General features: G+C 45.7%; 1 protein-coding gene across 3 annotated transcripts in view; it reads right to left on the bottom strand.

Annotated features, from left to right (window-relative positions):
* Positions 1-15,045: 15,045 nt before the first annotated feature.
* MIPEP (mitochondrial intermediate peptidase) overlaps positions 15,046-24,675 on the bottom strand; it is a 202,529-nt gene continuing 192,899 nt past the window's right edge. For 2 of the 3 annotated variants that reach the window (XM_078778500.1, XM_078778501.1), the window contains exons 18-20: positions 17,279-17,400; positions 16,150-16,223; positions 15,046-15,872 (exon numbers count right to left, since the gene is read on the bottom strand). In XM_078778500.1, coding sequence (XP_078634626.1) covers positions 15,775-15,872; positions 16,150-16,223; positions 17,279-17,400 — 294 coding nt within the window. In that variant the 3' untranslated portion in view covers positions 15,046-15,774. Of the gene's footprint in view, positions 15,873-16,148; positions 16,272-17,278; positions 17,401-24,675 lie in introns of those variants that run through there. The other variant, XM_078778502.1, reaches the window with a different exon arrangement.

Raw genomic sequence — 24,675 nt, 5'->3', positions numbered from 1 at the left:
GTTGTTTTGGAATACCTGTATGACAACTTTATCCACATTGTTGGCTTTGAATAAAATACGTCCATCACATCAGGTTACTTTCCGTCATTGTGCCCTAACTACCACTTTAAAACCGCACAGGTGATCATTAGTGCGACCTAGATTTTCAACATAACATTTACTAAAATGTGAGTTTTAAGGCCACAGCGGACTTGTTAACAAAACGTAAATATTTAATTTGTGAGTGTTGAGGTCATCAAGGTACAAATACAATTATACAGAAAGCTGGGACAATTTTGGGTATTGTCTCAGATAGATATTGCCCCCCAAACTGGGACAGTCATAGACCCAGAGGTTAGGGGTAGGGAGAAGACCCCAACTCCTCCTTGCAAATGTGTATAGCATAGCGCTCCCGGTAGGATGGGGTATTACAAAGATCAAAATCTCTCTCCGTGCACTGCCCTCTCTCCATCTCACCCCCAGGAGTACCTCTGGCTACGGCTTCCCCTTCGTTCCCACCTCTTGTTCATATGTGTGTTGTACCGTCCACCAAACAGTGATGACTCCATCTACATCTCGCTGTCTGATAATATGGACCAACTTCTGTGTACTCATCCCAACTCTCTCTTCCTCATATGTGGTGATTTCAATTTTTTTTTTTTTCTTCGTATACAAGATCGAGGCTCGTGAAAGAGCGAACATTAATCACACAAAAGTCAAACCGACACATAAAACACAAAAAATAAGGGGAGCGGTAGACAAGATGGGGAGAGAGGGGGAAGGACACAAACACAACATTTGACAGCAGGGACATCGGGAGAAATGTTTTAGGGGGAGAGCTTGGGGGAGGTGGGAGAGGTATAAAACATATGAACACTGCAAGGACTTCCAGGAAAGAAGTTGGAATTTCCAAAAAAAAGAAGAAAAAAAAGTGTATCTGGGGTGAATTAGCGGGGGTAGAAAATATCAAGGTTTTGGATGGGGGAAGATAAGAGATGGTGGTGAACAGCTGTTTTAAAGACCTGGAGGGAGGAGTGGGATTGGAGGGAGTGGGATTGGAGGGAGTGGGGGAGTTTGTTCCAGAGGCGGGAGAAAAGAGGAATGAAGGAGTGAAGGTGAGCAGAGAGCCTAGATTTTGGCAGTTTAAGCATAAGAGGGTTGCAGGCAGATCTTGTGCGACCTGAAGGAATATTGGGGGGACAGAGCCCAGAGAGAGCTGGGGGAGCAAGGCCGTAGAGGAGTCGGTAGAAGACAGAAAGACCACCAACCTTCCTGCGGTGAGTGAGTGAAAGGCCCTCGGAGTTAACTTCATCGCAGGAGATTCCAATGATTCTGAAAGCTTTGGTTTCAACAGCGTGAAGCCGAGCTAGGTGTGAGGCAAGAGCACCGGCCCAGAGGGGGGAACAGTATTCCATTGAGCTGCGGATGAAAGCCTTGTATGTGGTGAGGAGCTCAGGTGTGCCAAGGAAGGACTTCGCACGACGGAGGATGCCCAGTCAGCGACTGGCTTTGGAGGCCAGCTTGGAAATGTGGTTTTCCCAAGAAAGATCATGGCAGATAGTGAGACCCAAAACATTGAGCGACAGAACTTCTTGGAGAGGATTGTTGAGAAAGTAGATGGGAGGGTTTTCCAGTCGGTCCTTTCGGAGTGACATTGTAAGAGTGTGAGATTTGTCAGGATTGAAAGACATGTTCCACTTGTTTGACCAGTCTGTGATTTTGTCCAGGTCTGCAGAGAGTGAGGAGGCTGCAGACTGCCGATCTGAGGGATGAGGAATGGAGCGGCAGATCGTGGAGTCATCAGCAAAGAGATAGAGAGGATTTTCCAGAGAGTCGAAGAGATCATTGATGAAGCCCAGAAATAGAACAGGGCCCAGAACACTGCCTTGGGGAATTCCAGCCAGAACAGGAAGGGGAGATGAGAGAAATCCATTCAGGGCCACACGTTGCCGATGACCAGAGAGGAAGTCCACAAGCCATGAGTGGAGATTTCCATGCATACCATTGGAGGAGAGTGTGGTGAGCAGAGCTGGGTGCCAGACCGTATCGGAGGCACGTGATATGTCAAGTGAGACAGCTCTGATTTCCTGTTTGGCATTGAGGACCTCCATCCATTGAGACAGCAGAAGCAACATGTCCAGAGTAGAATAACCTGGTCTGAATCCAAATTGATGATCAGAGATCAAGCCATTGGAGAAGAGGTAGGATTTGATATCCGAAGCAATGATGGATTCCATGACTTTGCTGATTAATTGGAAGCAGGCTGATTGGTCTGTAGTTGCAAGGATCTGTTTTTGCACTTTTTTGTGTAAAGCGGTGATGTTTGCTGATTTCCAAGATGCTGGCAGATGACCTTGAGCAAAAGAGAGGGTGAAAAGAACAGAGAGAGGGTGAGATAGAGCGCCAGAGCAGGATTTTAGGACCCGTGGGCTGATGCCGTCTGGTACAGTTGCAGAATCAGAGTCGAGGTTTGACAAAAACTTCTCCACCTTGTCAGGAGAGAAGGACACAGAGTCCAGGAGCAGTTGGGTTTGACTGGGAAAGGTGGGAACAGAGAGAGATGGGTTTGGGACACAAGATTTTGAGGCAAACACAGAGTTGAGGCATTCGGCTTTGTCACGTGCAGTGTCAACTGTGTAGACATTTCAGGTAAGGGAGGGGATGGAGGGGGAACAAACACCAGAAACGGATTTGACCAGACGCCACCAGGATTTGGAGGAAGGAGACAGGTTTGAGAGTTCAATCTTGAGTGTGGAGAGATAGTGTCTCCTGGCACTCCTGAGGGAAGACACACACTTGTTCCGAGCTTGGTGGAAGGAACTGAGATTGCCTTCAGTTGGATTGGCCTTCCAAGAGGCAAAGGCAAGTTGTTTCAGGGCAACTGCCTCACCACAAGATTCAGTGTACCATGGACGGGCGGAAGGGTAAGACAACTGAAGACGAGTTGGGATAAATCTGTGCATGAGAGAGAGCAATTTGCTTTGGAAGAATTCCCAGGAAGAATTGATGTCAGAGGCAGTAGAGATGGGAGACCAGTCCAGATGATTGATGGCTGCTTGCAGACCGTGCCAGTCAGCCTGAGTGAAAGTCACCAAATTGTCCCCATGCCAGTTGGCTGGGTGTGGGTACCTCTCTCACCAGCCATGGCTCCTCAACAAAGGACTTCTGCGACCAACTGGGACTGACACAATCTGTCAATTTCCCGACCCGGATCTCAGGCAACGGAGCATATTCTCTTCTGGACTTGGTTATGACTAACTTCCCTGCAAATGTCTGCTGCTCTTCTTCTGCTCCAATCGGTTCTTCTGATCATGTGCTTTTTAAAGTGGACATCTCTCTGGCCATTCTCAGAGAGCCTCCTCAGCGTCGACGAGTCTGGCATTTCACTCAGGCCTACTGGCACAGTCTTCAAGCAGCCATAAATCATCTGGACTGGTCTCCCATCTCTACTGCCTCTGACATCAATTCTTCCTGGGAATTCTTCCAAAGCAAACTGCTCTCTCTCTCTCTCATGCACAGATTTATCACATCTCGTCTTCAGTTGTCTTACCCTTCCTCCCGTCCATGGTACACGGAATTTTGTGGTGAGGCAGTTGCCCAGAAACAACTTGCCTTCACCTCCTGGAAGGCAAATCCAACGGGAAAAAAAATCTCATTTCCTTTCACAAAGCCTGAAAGAAGTGTGTGTCCACCCTCAGGAGAGCCAGGAAACAATATCTCTCCTTTCTCAAGACTGAACTCTCAAACCTGTCTCCCTCCTCCAAATCCTGGTGGCGTCTGGTCAAATCTGTGTCTGGTGTTTGTTTCCCCTCCATCCCTTCCATTACCTCAAACGGATACACAGCTGACTCAGCACATGAAAAAGCTGAATGCCTCAACTCTGTGTTTGCCTCTAAATCTTGTGTCCCAAACCCATCTCTCTCTCTGTTCCCACCTTACCCAGTCGTACCCAGCTGCTCCTGGACTATGTGGCCTTTTCTCCTGACAAGGTGAAGTTTCTGTAAAACCTCGACTCTGATTCTACAACTGGACCTGACGGCGTGAGCCCACGGGTCCTAAAATCCTGCTCTGGCACTCTTTCACTCCCTCTCTCTGTTCTTTTCACCCTCTCTTTTCCTCAAGGTCATCTGCCATCAGCTTGGAAATCAGCCAACATTACCGCTTTACGCAAAAAAGGTGCAAAAACAGATCCTTGCAACTACAGACCAATCAGCCTTCTCCCAATTATCAGCAAAGTCATGGAATCCATCATTGCTTCTGATATCAAATCCTTCCTCTTCTCCAATGGCTTGATCTCTGATCATCAATTTGGTTTCATACCAGGTCATTCTACTCTGGACATGCTGCTTCTGCTGTCTCAACAATGGATGGAGGTCCTCAATGCCAAACAGGAAATCAGAGCTGTCTCCCTTGACATATCACGTGCTTTCGATACGGTCTGGCACCCCGCTCTGCTCACCAAACGCTGCTCCTGTGGTATCCATGGAAATCTCCACGCATGGCTTGTGGACTTCCTCTCTCGTCAATGTCAACGTGTGGCCCTGAATGGGTTTCTCTCATCTCCCCTTCCTGTCCAGGCTGGAGTTCCCCAAGGTAGTGTTCTGGGCCCTGTGCTTTTTCTGGTCTTCATCAATGATCTCTCTGACTCTCTGGAAAATCCTCTCTATCTCTTTGCTGACGTCTCCACTCTCTGCCGCTCCATTCCTCTTCCCTCAGATCGGCCGTCTGCAGCCTCCTCACTCTCTGCAGACCTGGACAAAATCACAGACTGGTCAAACAAGTGGAACATGTCTTTCAATCCTGACAAATGTCACACTCTTACGATGTCTCTCCGAAAAGACCGACTGGACAACCCTCCTATCTACTTTCTGAACAATCCTCTCCAAAAAATTCTGTCACTCAATCTTTTGGGTCTCACTATCTGCCATGATCTTTCCTGGGAAAACCACATTTCCAATCTGGCCTCCAAAACCACTCGCCGACTGAGCATCCTCCATCATGCGAAGTCCTTCCTTGGCACACCTGAGCTCCTCACCACATACAAGGCTTTCATCCGCAGCTCAATGGAATACTGTTCTCCCCTCTGGGCCGGTTCTCCTGCCTCACACCGAGCTCGGCTTCACGCTGTTGAAACCAAAGCTTTCAGAATCATTGGAATCTCCCACGATGAAGCTAACTCCGAAGGCCTTTCACTCACTCACGGCAGGCAGGTTGGTGGTCTTTCTGTCTTCTACCAACTCCTCTCCGGCCTTGCTCCCCCAGCTCTCTCTCTGGGCTTTGTCCCCCAAATATTCCTGCAGGTCGCACAAGATCGGCCAACAATCCTCTTATGGTTAAACTGCCAAAATCAAGACTCTCTGCTCACCTTCCCTCCTTCATTCCTCTTTTCTCCCGCCTCTGGAACAAACTCCCTCACTCTTTTCAATCCCACTCCACCCTCCAGGTCTTTAAAACAGCTGTTCAGCACCATCTCTTATCTTCCCCCATCCAAAACCTTGATCTTTTCTACCCCCGCTAATTTCACCCCAGATCCACCTTTTTTTTTTAATACCAACTTCTTTCCTGGAAGTCCTTGCAGTGTCCTTGTGTTTTATACTTCTCCCACCCCCCAAGCCCTCTCCCTCCCACAGATCTCCCGATGTCCCTGCTCTCAAATGTTGTGTTTGTGTGCTTCCCCTTCTTTCCCCATCTTGTCTACCGCTACCCTTATTATATGTTTTGTGTGTCTGTTTGATTTTTGTGTGATAAATGTTCGCTCTTTCACGAGCCTCGATCCTGAATACAAAAAAACAAACAAAAACACGTCTATAATTCTGGGGGAATTACCCGTCTATAATTCTGGGGGAATTACCCATCTGTAATTCTGGGGGAATTACCCGTCTGTAATTCTGGGGGAATTACCCGTCTGTAATTCTGCGGGAATTACCCGTCTGTAATTCTAGGGGAATTACCCGTCTGTAATTCTGGGGGAATTACCCGTCTATAATTCTGGGGAAATTACCCGTCTGTAATTCTGGGGGAATTACCCGTCTGTAATTCTGGGGGAATTACCCGTCTGTAATTCTGGGGGAATTACCCGACTGTAATTCTGGGTGAAATTCCCTTTGCGTAATTCTTGGTGAAATTCCCTGTGGTTAATTCTTGGTGAAATTCCCTGTGCGTAATTCTGGGTGAAATTCCCGTGTGTAATTCTGGGTGAATTTCCCATGTTTAATTCTGGGTAAAATTCCCATCCATAATTCTGGTTGAATTTCCCGTGTGTAATTCTGGGTAAAATTCACATCCATAATTCTGGTTGAATTTCCCGTGTGTAATTCTGGGTAAAATTCCCATACATAATTCTGGGTGAAATTCCCTGTGCGTAATTCTGGGTGAAATTCCCGTGTGTAATTCTGGGGGAATTTCCCATGTGTAATTCTGGGTAAAATTCCCATCCATAATTCTGGTTGAATTTCCCGTGTGTAATTCTGGGTAAAATTCCCATCCATAATTCTGGGTGAATTTCCCGTGTGTAATTCTGGGTAAAATTCCCATCCATAATTCTGGGTGAATTCCCCGTGTGTAATTCTGGGTAAAATTCCCATCTGTAATTCTGGGTGAACACAAACATCACATAACCACATTTTATGACCACAAGAAAAAGCACCACAAATGACAAGGATTATAAAAATTAATGAATTGAGGACCAAAAAGGAGGCCACGTCTGCGGAAAACCCTATCTAACGTCTACCAACTAGTCATCGACCAACTGTCAGCAGACAAGACGCGTCCAGTCATCCACCAACTAATGTCTGCAGACAGGACGTGTCCAGTCATCCACCAACTAATGTCTGCAGACAGGATGCGTCCAGTCATCCACCAACTGATGTCTGCAGACAGGACGCATCCAGTCATCCACCAACTAATGTCGGCAGACAGGACGCGTCCAGTCATCGATCAACTAATGTCAGCAGACAAGACGCGTCCAATCATCCACCAACTAATGTCGGCAGACAAGACATGTCCAGTCATCCACCAACTAATGTCTGCAGACAGGACGCGTCCAGTCATCCACCAACTAATGTCGGCAGACAAGACGCGTCCAGTCATCCACCAACGAATATCGACAGACAAGACGCGTCCAGTCATCCACCAACTAATGTCGGCAGACAGGATGCATTCAGTCATCCACCAACTAATGTCGGCAGACAAGACGCGTCCAGTCATCCACCAACGAATATCGACAGACAAGACGCGTCCAGTCATCCACCAACTAATGTCGGCAGACAGGATGCATTCAGTCATCCACCAACTAATGTCGGCAGACAGGACGCGTCCAGTCATCCACCAACTAATATCTGCAGACAGGACGCGTCCAGTCATCCACCAACCAATGTCGGCAGACAGGATGCATCCAGTCATCCACCAACTAATGTCTGCAGACAGGACGCATCCAGTCATCCACCAACTAATGTCGGCAGACAAGACACATCCAGTCATTCACCAACTAATGTCGGCAGACAAGACATGTCCAGTCATCCACCAACTAATGTCGGCTGACAGGACACGTCCAGTCATCTAACAACTAATGTCGGGCACGGCAATACCATACCAATGGGCACGGCAATATCATACCAATGGGCACGGCAATACCATACCAATGGGCACAGCAATACCATACCAATGGGCACGGCAATACCATACCAATGGGCACAGCAATACCATACCAATGGGCACAGCAATCCCATACATACCAATGGGCACAGCAATACCATACCAATGGGCATGACAATACCATACATACCAATGGGCATGGCAATACCATACCAATGGGCACAGCAATACCATACATAACAATGGGCACAGCAATACCATACCAATGGGCACAGCAATACCATACATACCAATGGGCACAGCAATACCATACATACCAATGGGCACAGCAATACCATACATACCAATGGACACAGCAATACCATACATACCCATTTGGTATTTCAGATGGCACAATACTGGGGGACGAACTAAACAGTATGGAAGATTGTTTTTAAGTCCTAAATCATCATATTTCTCACCTGTAATGATAGAAAGGTAAATGTGGCGTGCCTACAATTCAAAACAGAGGAGCACCTCTCGCAGGCAAAAGGGGCATTGAAACAGATCACATTTCTACCCTTAAAGTAACTGAACTACACAACCTGAAACATTGTTCACAGGTAATAGGTTTTTTATTGGGGGAGAAGTGGGGGACACGGAGTAAATTGATAAGTTGACGCAACTAACAGGCATTCCCGCTCTCCAGGTACGAATACCCTTCTCAGCCAACCTACGGTGGACAATGTCCTTTATAAGTGATCCTTTGGAAGTGATAATCTTACTATAATTCACCAAATGTCCGTCCATCTGTCTGTCTGTCTGTTCGAAGGTACCGCAAAAACTGCTGAACCGATCGCAACGATATTTTGGGTGGGTAATCCTGGGATCTCCAGGAGTAAAATAGGCTATTTAGTTTTCCCAATTTCAGCTTTGGTCTCCAGCATTCTCAGGTTTGGACTCCCGCATAACATTCGCGTTCACATAACGTTCATTGTGACGATGTTGTTTTCCCGGGTGCCGCACAAACGGCTGCACCGATCGCTGCACAGCTGCACCGATCGGACTCGGTGACCTCGGACAAAGACCTTTCATAAGGACACGGGTTGAATCCCTGCTTGAGAGAATTCCAACCCCCTCCCCGCCATCACGGCCGTCTCTCCAACTCACAATCCCAAGAGATATGCGGAAAGGACGACCCAAAACCAATATAAACATCATTCGTATATAAACATCATTAAAAGTAAATAATGACCTCGGCCAAAGTTCAAATGACGTGGGTTTAATCTCTGCATTAGAGAATTCCACATAGCTATTTGGGCGGTGTATATGCTAACAGATCGCTGTCTCCATCGATCTTGCCAAGGCCGTAACACCTATCGGCTCAAAACCCTTTTAACTGTTGACTTGGTAGTTTTTACAATGAAGGAAACACGTATCGGGAGTACATACGACATAGCGATTGTGAATGTGACAGCTCTGAGGCGTCTTTCGCTTCACATCACATTGACGGTGAGCACCAATATGGCGGCTGTAAGATTAAAATCTGGCTTCAAGCCCCCTCACCACCCAAAGCCTTCAACCAGACATATTAACACGCTCCTCACCCTTCATTCCCGTTCTTCAAAGCCAAGCGGTAAAAATTGTTGTACCGCCATTATATATGACGAGCAACGGTACCGCACCCGCCCTAAGGGCGGGGCTTCAATTTGGAGGCGCGATTTATATAAACATCCGTTAAATATCACACGCAAATCATCAAAATCTAAACAGTATTTTTAGAATGTCAATAAAAAAAACGACATCACTGTTCATTTCGGTAAATATTATTCCATTGTGTTTCAAATCGTGATAACAACTGTACACGTTTCTTTAGGAAAGAAAATGGAATGATATGTCAAAACTTTATGTCAAAAGGAACTTTTATCAGCAATGTCGTCTATCCTGAAGTTCTAAGCTGAAGAAGAGGTACGTACAAAATCATTAAAAAAAAAAAATTTCCCTAAAGAAAAGCGTTTTTTTGGGGGGGGGGGGGGTTTTGTGTACAGAGTCGAGGCTCGTGAAAGAGCTAACATTTATCAAACAAACAAATCAAACAAACAAGTAAACAAAGTATATAAAAATGGGAGCGGTCGACAAGATGGGGAGAGAAGGGGAGAAAGCACACAAACACAACATTTGAGGGCAGGGACATCGGGAGATGTGTGGGAGGCAGAGGGCCTGGGGGGAGCCAGGATAGGTATAAAACGCAAGGACACCAAGGACTTCCAGGAAAGAAGACAAAAGTCACCTCTTCTCACAGTTGATATCATGATTTGAAACACGATGGAATAATATTTACCGATATAAACAGTGATGTGGCTTTCATTGAAATCCGAAAGATACTGTTTAGATTTTGATGATTTGCGTGTGATATTATTTAACGGATGTTTATATGAATCGTTCAAAATAAAAAAAAGCCTTCAATATCTGATATTTTACCTTTTCATTTGGGCTTCTCAATTGAAGCCCCGCCCATAGGGCGGGTACCGTTGCTAGTTCTTGGAAATGCACTTTATAATTTTTGTCATTTTTGAAAGAGATTTTCGTGATCACAACATAAAATAATTCTTATTTATCTACATATCATAAGTTTGAGAAGATTCCAATATATTATGAAAAATAGATGGAATATTCATGGAATACGCAGTCAACTTGGTCTGAGCCAACTCTTCTGTTTTTAAGGGGTTTTTTTCTTTGATCCAATATGGCTGCCAGAACACGTGAGCGATGACATCATAAATCTATATTCTCCAATATAATTGTTGCGTAGATCACGCTCAAGAAATTTAAAACTGATCGGACCAAGTGTTGTCCCTGTTAAATTATGTCATAATTAAGGCACCAATGACGTCATCATTAACAACACTTATTCCACATGCGGAGTTCTTTACAATGAGCAACGTTTCATTTTTTCCATGGAGCGGTTTCGGAGAAGTAGAGGTGCAAGGTTTTTTGTTTTTTCCAAGATGGCGCCTGTACAATGTGACATATGACGTCATCATCAACAACAACAACAACAACAACATGCATTTTAAGGCCATTTTCCCTGCAAGAGCAGGGGTTAGCCTTGCGGTCCCCATGACAATCTTCTCCATTTTGCCCTATTTTCTGCATCTCTCCTTGTTAACCCCCTGGCCCGCATTTCTTCTTCCACCATCTTTAGCCAAGTCTTTCTCAGTCTTCCCCGTCCTCTACTTCCTTCTACATTCATTTCCATCACTCTTCTCAACCAGTCACTTTCATCCTTCCTCAACACATGACCAAACCATCTCAACCTGTTCCTCTTCACAGCATCAATCACAGGCTCTATTCCCATCATCTTTCGCAATTCATCATTTGTCTTCCTCTCTCTCAACGACACTCCGCACATCCATTTGCATTTCCACCCTTTCCAGCGTTCGTTGCTGCTCTGCGTTCATGACCCATGTTTCGCTCCCATAAATCATAACACTTCTCACACATGCAGCATACACCTTTCCCTTCAGCTTCAGCGACACTCCCCTCCTCATCAGCACACCACTCAGTTCCCGAAACTTCTTCCATGCACATCTCACTCCAGCAACCGTTGCCGAGTCTGATCCACCTTCTCCATTCAGCATGTCTCCGAGGTAGCAAAATGTTTTCACACCTTCCAGCTTCATGCCGTCTCCAAGATCCAACTCAACATTTCCTCCATCTGCAGCTCCCTCTGTGCACACCTTACATTTGAATGTAGCTGCCACACTGCTTAATGACCCTCTCAGACCACTACATTTTTGATGAACCCACTCAGCGCACATTGTACATTGAATGGAGTTCACTCCGACACCCTTCCTGCACACAGCACATGGCCACTTCCCAGTTCTTTCCACCTCACCACATGCTTTACCACTTGCCATCACCTTCGTCTTTCCTATATTCACCTTCAGACCTTTGGTCTCCATACATTCCTCCACTTGTTCATCTTTTCCTTCAGTCCATCCATACTTTCCGCAATCAACACCAGATCATCTGCATACAACAACTCCCACGGTAAACCCTCCTTTACGGTCTGAACCAGCACCTCCATCACAGCTACAAATAGTAGTGGACTTAGTACCGACCCCTGATGCACTCCCACCTTCACCTCAAACTCACCACTGTTCCCGTCCTTCGTCCTTACAGCTGTGCGCGCTCTTTTGTACATTGCCATCACTACTCTGATCAACCATTCCTCCACTTCTAACTTCCATAATTCCGCAGGAGGCGCTCCTGTGGTGAAAATTTCCTAACCCCAACCCTAACAACTTACGTATGGATACAACCAATCGCTTAACCCTGCTTTTCACTTCACGAGCACAGGTTAACTAGAACGGCCGCTCACTCGGTAGAGAGCATACCTCCGCTCGGCTGAACGGTTGAAGTTTTGAATCACCCTGATAGGCTGGATCTGAACCAAAGTCTAATCTGCGCATTATTTTCACCTATACCCAGTCCTACATACCTATACCCAGTGCTACATACCTATGTTTCTATAACTATATTTCAATATCCAGTCAATGTCAAAACTATAAATGCCGAATCCATGACCATCATGGGTGGAAACCCTCACATCATTTCCTCATTCTGCTTTAAACTCAATATCTCCATATTTTCATTCCAAACATCATCATTTCAATCACAAATTAATACTATAACATTAATATAACAAAATACAATGTTACAAACACGTGACGCAAACGAAGGTGAACGTCATTCTGGCATGATAACCAACACAGACGAATCTGCTGACGATAAAGATACGAAACACTTCGTACAATTGAAAATCGTAATTGTATCGAGATATTATCAAACCACGGAATCTTCATCATTGTGATCGTGATCGGCATCCTCCTGTGTTTACTTCCGGATGGGGAGCAGTTTCCTAACGGATTGAAAGTCAAAATCATAATTGTATTGAGGAATTTATGAAACCTCCCACCTTCAGTACCTTCAGGAAGTATTCACACTCCTTGACTTTTTTCACATTTGGTTGTTAAAACCTGAATTTAAAATGGATTAAATTGAGATTTTTTGTCACTGATCTACATATAATACCACATTAATGTCAAAGTGGAATTTTGGTTTTAGAAACTTTTACAAAATAATTTAAAATGAAATACAGAAATATCTAATTCTACATAAGTATTCAAACCCCTGAGTCAATATTTCGTAGAAGCACCTTTGTCGGCGATTACAGCTTCGAGTCTTCTTGGGTATATTTGTATCAGCTTTACACATCTGGATTTTGGGAGTTTCTCCCATTCTTCCTTTTAAAATTGGCTCAAGCTCTATCAAGTTGGACGGGGAGCGTCGGTGAACAACAATCTTCAAGTCTTTCCACAGATTCTCAATGGGATTCAAGTCGGGGCTTTGTCGGGGCCACTTAAGGACTTTCACGTTCTTGTTCTGAAGCCATTCCAGTGTTGTCTCAGTTCCTTACAAGTCTCACAGTCCCTGTCGCTGAAATGCATCCCCATAGCATGATGCTGCCATACCATGTGATGAGCTGTGCTATAAAGTGTCATCCCGGGGTTTTACAGAATGGGAGAGTCATCAATGTGAGTACTCGTCCTCGGATGGACGTCAAAATGGGTGTCCCGTCTATCAGCATCCATTGGGGTGCATTCGAGATCCCACGGAGTCCTTCCAGAAGAGTAGGCAAGCTATCACCGGTATCCTGAACAAATTATAGCTCCAACTGTTCAGTCGGATATCAGGCCTGGCCAGCCGGTTCGTGAAAGGTTTGGGCCAAACCCATAAGAACGTGGGAATCCTTAAGGCTGCTGAAGAGGAGGTGGATCCTGCTTGTACCCTGACTACTGTCATTCTAACCTTACTCTCTTTTCTTCCCATGACCAATTCTTCCTCCAAGTCATTCAAAGTCCTGGGTCTCACGATCAGCCATGTTCTTTCTTGAGCAAACCACATTTCAAAATTGGCCTCCATAGCCAGCTGCCAACTGGGCATCCATCTTCTGTCATTCAAAGTTCTTCTTTGGCACACCTGAAGTCCTTTCCACCTGCAAGACCTTAATTTCAAATTAAAATAGAATTCCCAACATTTCCAGTACTGTACATTACTTTGAAGTTCCAATGCACATTTATTTAATCAAGGGGCAGGAGGGGAGTGGGGAAGGTAAATCGGAGTCCAGACCGGTCGTTGTGCTTCGGGAATGTCAAAAATCCTGGCACATTTGGGCAAATAAGGAAAATAAGGGGCACACCTTGATACCTGTTCCTTTATAAATGTCATGCGTTTTGTGGTTTCTACCAGCTTCCCTTGCATCTCATCTCCTCTTTGTGTATGACATATGTAGATGGTCCATAAGCTAAAGGACGAGTAATAAATTATAGATTGTGATGAGACATTAAATGTTTGGAATAGAGGAGTTTAAACTCCCAGCAAAATACTTTCTTTGGTGGGAATGATGCATTGGCGCCATCTCCTGAGGAAACAAACAATAATTAGAAATGTTCCTGCACCTCCTCCTCCTCATTTTATGAAATGGACTGATAAGAATCCTCATGAAATTGATCAGTAATATTCCTCCTCTTTTGATGAAATTCACAGATGGAATCATCCTCACATGAAATTGACCGGTAACATTCCTCCTCCTCTTTTGATGAAATTGACCGATAGGAATCATCCTCATTAAATTGACCAGTAAGAATCCTCTTGTGATGAAATTGACCGATGGGAATCATCCTCATTCAATTGACCAGTAACATTCCTCCTACTCTTCTGATGAAATTGCCCGATCCTCACATGAAATTGACTGGTAACATTCGTCCTCCTCTTGTGATGAAATTGACCGATGGGAATCATCCTCACATGAAATTGACCGGTAACATTTGTCGTCCTCTTGTGATGAAATTGACCGGTAACATTCCTCCTCCTCTTATGATGAAATTGACCGATGGGAATCATCCTCATTAAATTGACCAGTAAGAATCCTCTTGTGATGAAATTGACCGATGGGAATCATCCTCATTCAATTGACCAGTAACATTCCTCCTACTCTTGTGATGAAATTGACCGATGGGAATCATCCTCATTAAATTGACCAGTAAGAATCTTCTTGTGATGAAATTGACCGATGGAAATCCTCATCACATGAAATTGACCAGTTGAAATCCCCCTCCTCTTCTGATGAAATGGATAATAGGAATACGCTCCTTCTCACCGGAGGAAATGGACCACTTGGAATCCTCCTCCCACGGTTTGTTCAAGTAGTTTTGTTCAAGTAGTCAATGTCGAGGTCACCATGCTCTACTGTGGGTTGAAGGGTTTCCATTAGCTCAAGAGAGTTGAAATAATACAAACTGTCCTTCTTCAGAGCAATCAATCTTTTACAATAGTAAATCCTCATCATTATGATAACGAAATAAAGAAATATATTAAGTTTGAGTAATTAATACTCTGCCCCTCCCCACTAAAAAAAGTGATAGCATTAAAAAAAACGATTATATTTATACGATTTCAATGATGAGTACAGCACATCAGATCAATTGGTATCATCACGCATGTTGTCCCAATCTATAAAAGGCACACAACAAGCAGGACGGCCGCACTTAAAATCTTTTTGCTACACATCGGTTTCCCGATGCCAGTAACGATGCATGGATGGAGGACTCGCAATTTTCCTACAAATCTACAGTACAGATCTACAGTACCTGCATACAGGTCGAGAGAAGGCCAAAAACAAACAAATCCGCTTGATTGATCGATCGATCAACCAAGGAGCAATCTGGAAAAGCAGACAAACAGAAAGCAACTTTTATATTCCAAAGCAGGTGCAATCTGGAATTGCGTCCAAACACAATAAGTTTAACCCTGACGTGATGCATTTTGACTTTTATTTGTTTATTCGACTTTTCTCTATGGTACAAAATGTATTCAATTCCGCGGACTTATCTTTCGAAATCGACCAATTGTGCGTGCTTCTCGTTTTTAGGCATGAGATACACTATTGCCCTCAAATAGATAATCAGGGTGGGAATGCAGGTCTTAGGCAGGAGACCGGAAAAAAATGGCCTTTTTGAAAGGAAGTTTTGATTGGTGTACGTGTGCGCGTGCGTGCGGCCGTGCGTACATACACCTGCACATCATAAATAAGCCAAACTATCACCACTTCCATCTCCAGATGGTCTTAACAGACGTGGGATGACAGGTACAGCCAAGTCATTTGGAATCCATGAGGAACGTCTCAAAATCCTGCTCCAGGTCAACCACCAGCGCATCCACAAAATCTTCAACAGAGGGCCTGGTCTGCAGCATTCCTGCAAGGGGATATGTCCGTGCTTATAAATCAGAGCTCAGAGACAATTAACATGCAGCACAAGAAGCTGCCCGATATTTATATTATTGAAAATGCAAAATGGACCCTGGACATCACAAGTTGGCATTTGACCTCTTGTAGTTCTGATTAAATTGAAGGATATCTGTACAATCTTCCCTCCGTGCTTTTAAACCTGTACGGTTTCATGGTCGAGCATCCAGCTAGGCATGCAAATTGAAAGGTACGACAATCAAAAGACTTTTTGCTCAAGTTCTCACCTTCAACCATCGCAATGGGCTCTTTGCCTCCTCCGTGCCTGAGCATTTCTTGCTGGTAGCGCTCTCCCATTTCTCTACAATTGTGCAAACACGTTCCCTTTCACATTTTCACTTTGAAGCTTCTGAAAACTCAGATTTCAATGCAAAACACAACCTCACAATCACAATTTACAGAAATGCACACGTTTTAAATTTCCTCCCCCACCTCCCCACTCAAACCGTGATAACAATAGGGTGGTAATTCTCAACAGGTGTGCAGTAACTCTCAAAGCTAGATGGATGTAAGGCGACACGCCATCATCTACATCCTTAATACAAACACACACAACAGACATTTTAAGGCCATTTTCCCTGCTAGAGCGGGGGTTAGCCTTGCGGTCCCCATGACAATCTTCTCCATTTTACCCTATTTTCTGCATCTCTCCTTGTTAACCCCCTTGCCCGCATTTCTTCTTCCACCATCTTTAGCCAAGTCTTTCTCGGTCTTCCCCGTCCACTACTTCCTTCTACATTCATTTCCATCACTCTACTCAACCAGTCACTTTCATCCTTCCTCAACACATGACCAAACCATCTCAACCTGTTCCTCTTCACAGCATCAATCACAGGCTCTATTCCCATCATCTTTCGCAATTCATCATTTGTCTTTCTCTCTCTCAACGATACTCCGCACATCCACCGAACCATTCGCATTTCCACCCTTTCCAGCCTTCGTTGCTGCTCTACGTTCATTACCCACGTCTCGCTCCCATAAATCATAACACTTCTCACACATGCAGCATACACCTTTCCCTTCAGCTTAAACGACACTCCCCTCCTCATCAGCATGCCACTCAGTTCCCGAAACTTCTTCCATGCACATCTCACTCTAGCAACCATTGCCGAGTCTGATCCACCTTCTCCATTCAGCATGTCTCCTAGGTAGCAAAATCCTTAATGAAATCCTTCATGTAGCACATTAAAAACCTCAATGAACTTCGAAAAGCTGGAAGGTCATATCAAGTGCACCGTGATGCAATACTGACAGATTGAAACAATACTCACAATAGGTCTCCAAACCCCCCTACCCCCCCCCCCCCCCTTCCTCTCAACTGGAGAGACGTGCACACACATGCGCACAACCACTCACCTGCTAAAGGGGTTCTGTTGAAAGCATTTCCTCCATAGCATGCTGGCGACGGCACGCGAGAGCAGATACGAGTAATACTTCGCCCCATAGCCTACAAGATGGCCAAATCTCATTTGCCAGGCCTGCAGAAACGTTCACAGGTAGTGTTTTCAGTGTAGGTACATGATGGCCTACTTCATCCAAAAGCAACTTGGGACCATCAACATTCACAAGTGCTAGTAGAAGGGACAGTCAACTTATCAACTCCTTTTAAAGAACTGCACTCTTCACAAATAATGATGTTTGTTTGTTCATGTACGGACATACATACATATATACATACATACACAAATACAGTCATGGCCAAAAATATTGGCACCCTTACACTTTTTTTCAAATAATTCACCATTTCTTCCAGAAAATTAAGAAGAACCACCTTTATGAATGTGAAAAAACGTGAAAAAATGACTAAATCTTAGCTTATTCCACACAGAAATCCGAAAATGGCCCGGACAATATTATTGGCACCTTTTAGAAGTTGTGAGAAATAATTAGATTTCAAGCAGGTGATTCTCCTTTACTTTGGAATTGAACTCACCTGTGGTGAGCTGCAGGTGCATGCAATATGAAAATCACTCATTCATCCAGTTTGAATAGAGAAAAGGAGTCATTCTGCTATTTTGTGTCACTGTGTACCGCAACGAGCATGGAGAAAAGAAAGAAAACCAGAGAATTGTCTGAGGAGGTCAGACACAGGATTGTAGCCAAGCATGGACAATCTCAAGGCTACAAATCCATCTCCAGAGACCTTGATGTTCCTGTGTCCACCATAAACAATGTTATCAGTAGCCAACCTCCCTGGTTGGCTCATGGCACAGTAGCCAACCTCCCTGGACGTGGCCGCAAGAGAGATCTTGATGGAAGATTGCAGTGGAGGATTGTTCGAATGGTGGTGAAAGCACCTCGATCAACTGCCAAACAGATTCAAGGTGACCTTCAGATACAAGGTACAACAGTTTCAACTCACACCATCCATCACCAACTCAATGAAAGGGGGTTATATGGTAGGAGACCCAGGAAGACCCCACTGCTGAGAGGGAGAGACAGACATAAGAAAGCCTGACTGGAGTTTGCCAAAACACACCTCAACAAGCCAAAATCCTTTTGGGAGAATGTCCTGTCGACAGGTGAGATCAAATTAGAGCTTTTTGGTAAAGCACATCATCTCTATGTTCACAGAAAACAAAATGAAGCCTCAAAGAAAAGAACAACTTCCCCACAGTCAAACATGGAGGAGGTTCGGTGATAATTTGGGGTTGCTGTGCTGCCTCTGGCATTGGGTACCTTGAATGTGTGCATGACATCATGAAATCAGGAGATTACCACGGCATTTTGGAGCACAATGTTCAACCCAGTGTCAGAAAGGTAGGTCTCTGTCGAAGGTCATGGGTCTTGCAGCAGAACAATGACCCCAAAAAAGTACCCAGGAATGGTTCAAGACAAAACGCTGGACTGTTCTGAAGTGGCCAGCAATGAGTCCAGATCTAAATCCCATTGAACACCTGTGGGGAGATCTGAAAGCAGCAGTTGGGAGAAGGCAACCTTCAAATCTGGGATAACTGGAGCAGTTTGTACACGAAGAGTGGGACAAACTTCCAGTAGAGAGGTGAAGGAAGCTCATCCATGGTTATAGGAAGCACTTGACTGCAGTTATTTTGTCCAAAGGTCGTGCTACCAAATATTAAGTCTTGGGTGTCAATAATTTTAACAATGCCATTTCTTTTTATTTTCTGATTTTTTTTTTTTGTATACAAGAGAGGCTCATGTAAAAGCTCGTATGTATATATATATATACAGACTTGGCATTTAAAATGGAATATTTTTTTGGTGGGGGTGAACTTACTTTTCAAGATGTCTGAGAACCAAAAGTTCATTGAAATTATGTTGAAATTATTTCTAGATTTTGTTAATGTGACCTTTAAAAGAAACAAAAACCACATTTGACATTTCGAAACAAATAAATTGATCCTTGAAAGTGATGTAAACTGATATCGAACTCAATTCATGGACAGTACTGTGTTAAACCTCTGTACGTTTTCCAGAAGTATCTCTTTATTTAGCACATTAGCCAAAAATTTTTTTTCACAAAAACAAAAGTTAAATTACGACTGGGATTACGGACAGTAAAATTACAGTTCAGTACTTCGTGTAACCCCCATGAGCATTCAGGAGAGCACGTACACGTTGAGGCATGCTGTTCACGAGATTTGCCAAGGTTTGGACAGGAATCGCTTGCCATACAGTTACAATAGCCTGCTGCAATTCACGCACAGAGGCAGGCGGCTGGTCCAAGTTGTCGATTTGACACGTTAATTCTGCCCACAAGTTCTCTATCGGATTCATATCCGGGGACATGGCAGGCCACTCCATATGCTCTACACCACGGTCAGCAAGAAAGTGTTGGATCATGCGAGAACGATGAGGCCTTGCATTGTCATCTTGGAAGACAGTATCCTCGAAAGGCTGCACGAGCAAATGGAAGCAATGTTTCTACCAGAATGACCCTGTACTTGTACTGGTTCAGGTTTCCATTCAGAACAACCAGGTCAGTTTTGCCCCCTGCATGAAAAGCAGCCCAAACGGTCACCCCACCACCTCCAGCTTGGACTCTTGGCACTATACAATCTTTGTTGTAGGCTTCATGCACTTGTCTGCGCACTCGGATGCGGCCATCTTGACGATAGACGAGAAATCTAGACTCGTCACTGAAGGTCACGTGATTCCAGTGTCCTGGCTGCCATTGACGGTGCTCTCTGGCCCACTGCAATCGGCGCTGGCGGTGTTGTCTGGTCAGGCGTGGCTTTCTCAGGGGACGCCTGGCACGATAGCCTGCTTGAACCAGTCGTTGGTTGACTCGCCTTCTGGATACAGGCACATTTGTCAGTTGCTGCCACTCAGCCCGAAGCCGATTAGCTGACTTGGTATGGCCATTGCGGACTAACCGGTGCAGCTGGCGGTCATCCCTCCTTGTGGTTCTGCAGGGATGTCCTGGCCTCGGTATTGGAGTAGGGACACCCCTCTGAGCATTTCGTTTCAGGATCTTTGACACCTGACCTTGAGTGATGCCATACTGCCGAGCAATAGCATGCTGTTTCATGCCGTAATTTCGTAAAGCCACCACTCCATGACAAACAGCATTGTCGAGTTGACGGACCATCTCCAGAGGAAGCGGCAATAACTTTTGGAGACGTGCAGCAGTTGTTTTCCACCAATACAGAACGCAACAACCCTTGTATACCCGACTGTGAAGCAAATCATCAAATGCACCTGTCCGTACATTTTGCCACGCCACCTGTGATATAATCCTGTTGTTGACTTCTTGCTGCGACAGACAATCAGTGACATGGTTCTTTTAACAAATAAATCACCAAAGTGTAAAAGAAACTCACCAGATTGATATACCGAGTTCAGAAAGTAAACCCAAGTCAAGAAGAAAAAAAAAATTCCATATTAAATGCCAAGTCTGTATATATATATATATATATTGTTACGGAATCCAACGTCGGCCTCTCTCCCCTTACCGAGGGGGGATTAATCCCCTCGTTTATGACTGACCGACGTGGTCCCGGGGGTATGACGCCACGCCCGGTCGGCGCTGGGTAGGGTATTAGGCCCAACCGTCCTATGACCTAGATACCAGCGCTTCCCGGTACACGAGGAAATACTCCCCCGCTCACGGCCGCAGCGTAATGGATGGATAACGCCGAGCGAAGCGAACTGCGGCGTGAGCCGGTTACCAAAGACTAGACCGGATTTATGTGCGTCGGCCGAATCGCGCCACGTACCCTCAATCTGGAAATCACTAAAGCAACCGAATGTGAAGAAGAGAAGAAGAAGAAGTAGGAAGAACAAATATGATTTATTGCGAACTATTAACAAGACCAAAAAATAACCAAGGAGAATGGGAAGGATAAGAAAATAACTGAACAGAAAGGAGCAAGGAGACACAGTGCAATATTAGCTTATATTAAACAGTCTTACTTATAAACCCAGGGACAAGGCAAAAGATAGACTACGAGCACACTTACACGGGGGATGATGGCAGGAACGAATGCCGGAGGTGGATAGCTGGAGGGAGAGGAGGGTCCACGGGAACTGGGTCACAGTCGGGCCGCCGTCAACGCCCAAGCTGCGGTCGTGCGAGCCGCCGTGGTACGAGCTCCGCCGGTTCAAGCTGTTGCTGCTGTTCGAGCTCCGCTGGTTCAGGCTATTGCTGCTGTTCGAGCTCCGCTGGTTCAAGCTGCTCCTGCGTACCGCTGCGTCGCGTGCTCTCCAACGGCTTTTGTTCTCTCGTCTCCCTCTGTCCAGGACTCATCTCTCTCGGGGGCGTCCCACCGCGGGTTATATATGCCACGCCCTCAAACCTTCGCGAACCTCCTCGACGGTTCTCTCCACGCTCTCTCAAAGCCAAACCCCTCATCCTTGGTTGGTCGGCAAGGGCTGGCTCACTCCTCCCCTCTATGACGAGGTGGAGACACGCCTTTCTTCTCCGAGGTTACCTCGTGGTCAATGGAGGCAATTGCAGCAGACCTGGCAAACCTGGCACTTTGAAGATGCTTTACCTCGTGGTCAATGGAGGCAATTGCAGCAAACCTGGCAGACCTGGCACTTTGAAGATGCTTTACCTCGTGGTCAATGGAGGCAATTGCAGCAAACCTGGCAAACCTGGCACTTTGAAGATGCCATGGGGCGTCGGAGGGACCTGTCTTATTTAATTGATGCAACGTAATGAACTAGTGGATCACAGAACCTTATACTGACATTCATTAAGGACATAACTAGAGGGGAACTTAGGATTGGCTACGTGTGTGCGATGGCTTAACTAAGGACGACCTTTGATCTTTCTTAACACTACGGAGGGTGATATTTACACAACAAAACAACCACAATTCTCAAATCCGTTACACTGCACCCTCCTTCCTTCAGGCACGTCCCGGGCCTATAAAAATTTAGCTTAGTGTGGCACGTAGGTGTAATTCCCTCTACAATTAACCTGACCCTGAGTGCGACAGTTTTAAAACACAAATAAAGATGTCCCGCTAATTACGTTGCACCTTGCCTAACAGTTTCACATCCACAGCTAACCGAATTGCGGAATTATTTTCAAAACTAAACATTTACGGTGAGGGAGCATTATTTACATTGGCATTATTTGACTATTTACAAAACGCAACCCAGGACCTGTGATTTTTCGTTTGGGGAAACAAAAAGAAATTCCTGTTGGGAGGGAGGAGACAGCACGCATTGCATCGACGCACCAGTACTATAAAGAGAGCACCAAAACACCAAAAGCACCATTTGGTGCACAGTCACCAGTTCATAATAAGCACACGCAAAAAAAACAACTGGTGGTGGTCTTCCTCTTTTCTGCTGGGCCGATGTTCTTCCTGATGTTTTCTTGCTTCATGCGGCCTACTTCGAAATAAAAAGCACAAAACGTGTCCATTTTTATTTAGGGCCACAGGGGCCAACTAAGGGTGGTCCACCTGTTTGGCATAGGTGCCACATTACCGAGGTCCACAAGCAAGACCCTGGGCCATCGTGGCCGGCTCCAGCAGAGGTGCCAGGCCCCAAAACGTGGGGTCCATAAAGTGGTGCTTGGCCGCAAGACGGCGGTCCATAAGTGGTGCATCAATGCAATGCATGCTGGTTGTGGGAGTTCTGGTACACCATGGCGGACTCCCGCACGCTCCCCTCGGTGCCCAGCGAGCACAGTCCTCGGTTGGCAGACAGGGAGACAGAAGACAGGTGAGTGAGGGGTAAGGTCACAAGGGTACACATCAATACAAGGCAATGCAGGATGAGGTGCGTACGGAGAGCGAAGTGAGAAAGCTCGTCCCTACCGTACGTCACCCCCCCCTGTTACCTACTCTACCCTTGCCCTTACCCCATATGTACACAAAACCTACACATTACAAATTCGTTACTACCGTCACGTCTTCCCCATATCTCCCCTATACCAAATTGGTCCCCACAATCCCTCTAACCAAAATTTGCCATCACCAATTCATCATCAATCCTCATAAGGAGGGAGAGATGGAACACAAAGCACAACGTCACACCCACGTCATGATGCATCTCACAATCCAAACATTTGCACAATAAAATAACAAAAAAAACATGGCATGGTGTGGAGTCCTGTTACCTCAGGTGAGTGGATGCAGATGGTGCGAGGAGATTCTTAATCCTAACTATCTTCTAAATGACATTAACTCACTTTACACTACCCGGGGTCTTTCCCTGCCAATCCATTGGCCAACTTACTCTATGCGGTTTTAAGAACCAAATTCCCATTGACCAAACTGTGGTGCTTCATCAATTTGGGGTCTCACTCCCCCGGTTCAACTCCCTGTGCCCTTGCACAATTTCCGGGCTGAGTCATGTAGCTCTCCCAGCAGGTCTACCCACCTGCACACCTCCACCACTGCAGTTGCCTCCAAGCTTACCTGCTCCTTGACCTAACCTATCTAACTGGGGAAGGCCCTCCTTGGTGCTTACCCCACTCGGTGCCCTCTCTGGCACTGGGCTACCCGGGTCCGTCCTCCGGATCCTCGGGCCCCATCCACAACAACTCTACCGGCTCCCAGAGCCCACCTGCGGCCTCACCTGGCCGACACCCTAACAGTGGCGGAGTGCTCAACCAACTACACACACTAACAGGCTACACGCCCAGCCATTTCCACGACACTAATGCACCCATCCAACCATCATTCTTCCACCACGCACCACAGATGCCAATATCCAACCACAATTTACCTACTCCCTCTACCTAACTCTTACACTACCCTCCCCGGGTATTCGTGATGGGGTCCATCCTCCCCATACACACCTTCGCACCATCCACTCCACTCCATAGTTTCCACCATACTCACTCCACCCCATCCATTCCATACTCCATATATTCCATACTACCATTCTCCATATAATTTTCACGCCTGTAGTTGCACACCTGTGCGAACACTCTTGGTGCTACCTGCACCCTCCTTCCTCCCAGGACCATTTGGTCAACACAACACTCACTATTACTCACTCATACACTGCTCCATACACTTGTTCACTTGCACACCTGTGCAATCTCAACTGTTCCTCACTCACTGCTCCATACACTTCCACGCTCAATACAACTCACAATCACCTTCTCACAATACACTCCTGAGTACACCTCCAACACTCACACGGCATCATCTGACCTACCTGGTTTCCCGCTAACACTCGCGCTTCCCCGTCGCCCCTTACATTATTGCGCTCCCTCGTCATTATCATCCAACTACCCTCTCTATGTCCCCGACTACCTGTCCAATGTTGCTACTTAACCTTACCGTTACCTATGGTCATCTCTAGGTCCCTACGCACTTTAT

This window comes from Myxine glutinosa, chromosome 5 (genome assembly GCF_964187855.1).
Source record: "Myxine glutinosa chromosome 5, kmMyxGlut1.1, whole genome shotgun sequence".
Taxonomy (NCBI): domain Eukaryota; kingdom Metazoa; phylum Chordata; class Myxini; order Myxiniformes; family Myxinidae; genus Myxine; species Myxine glutinosa.
The sequence above is the reverse complement of the archived record's forward strand: the minus strand, read 5'-3'. Positions and strand labels throughout refer to the sequence as shown.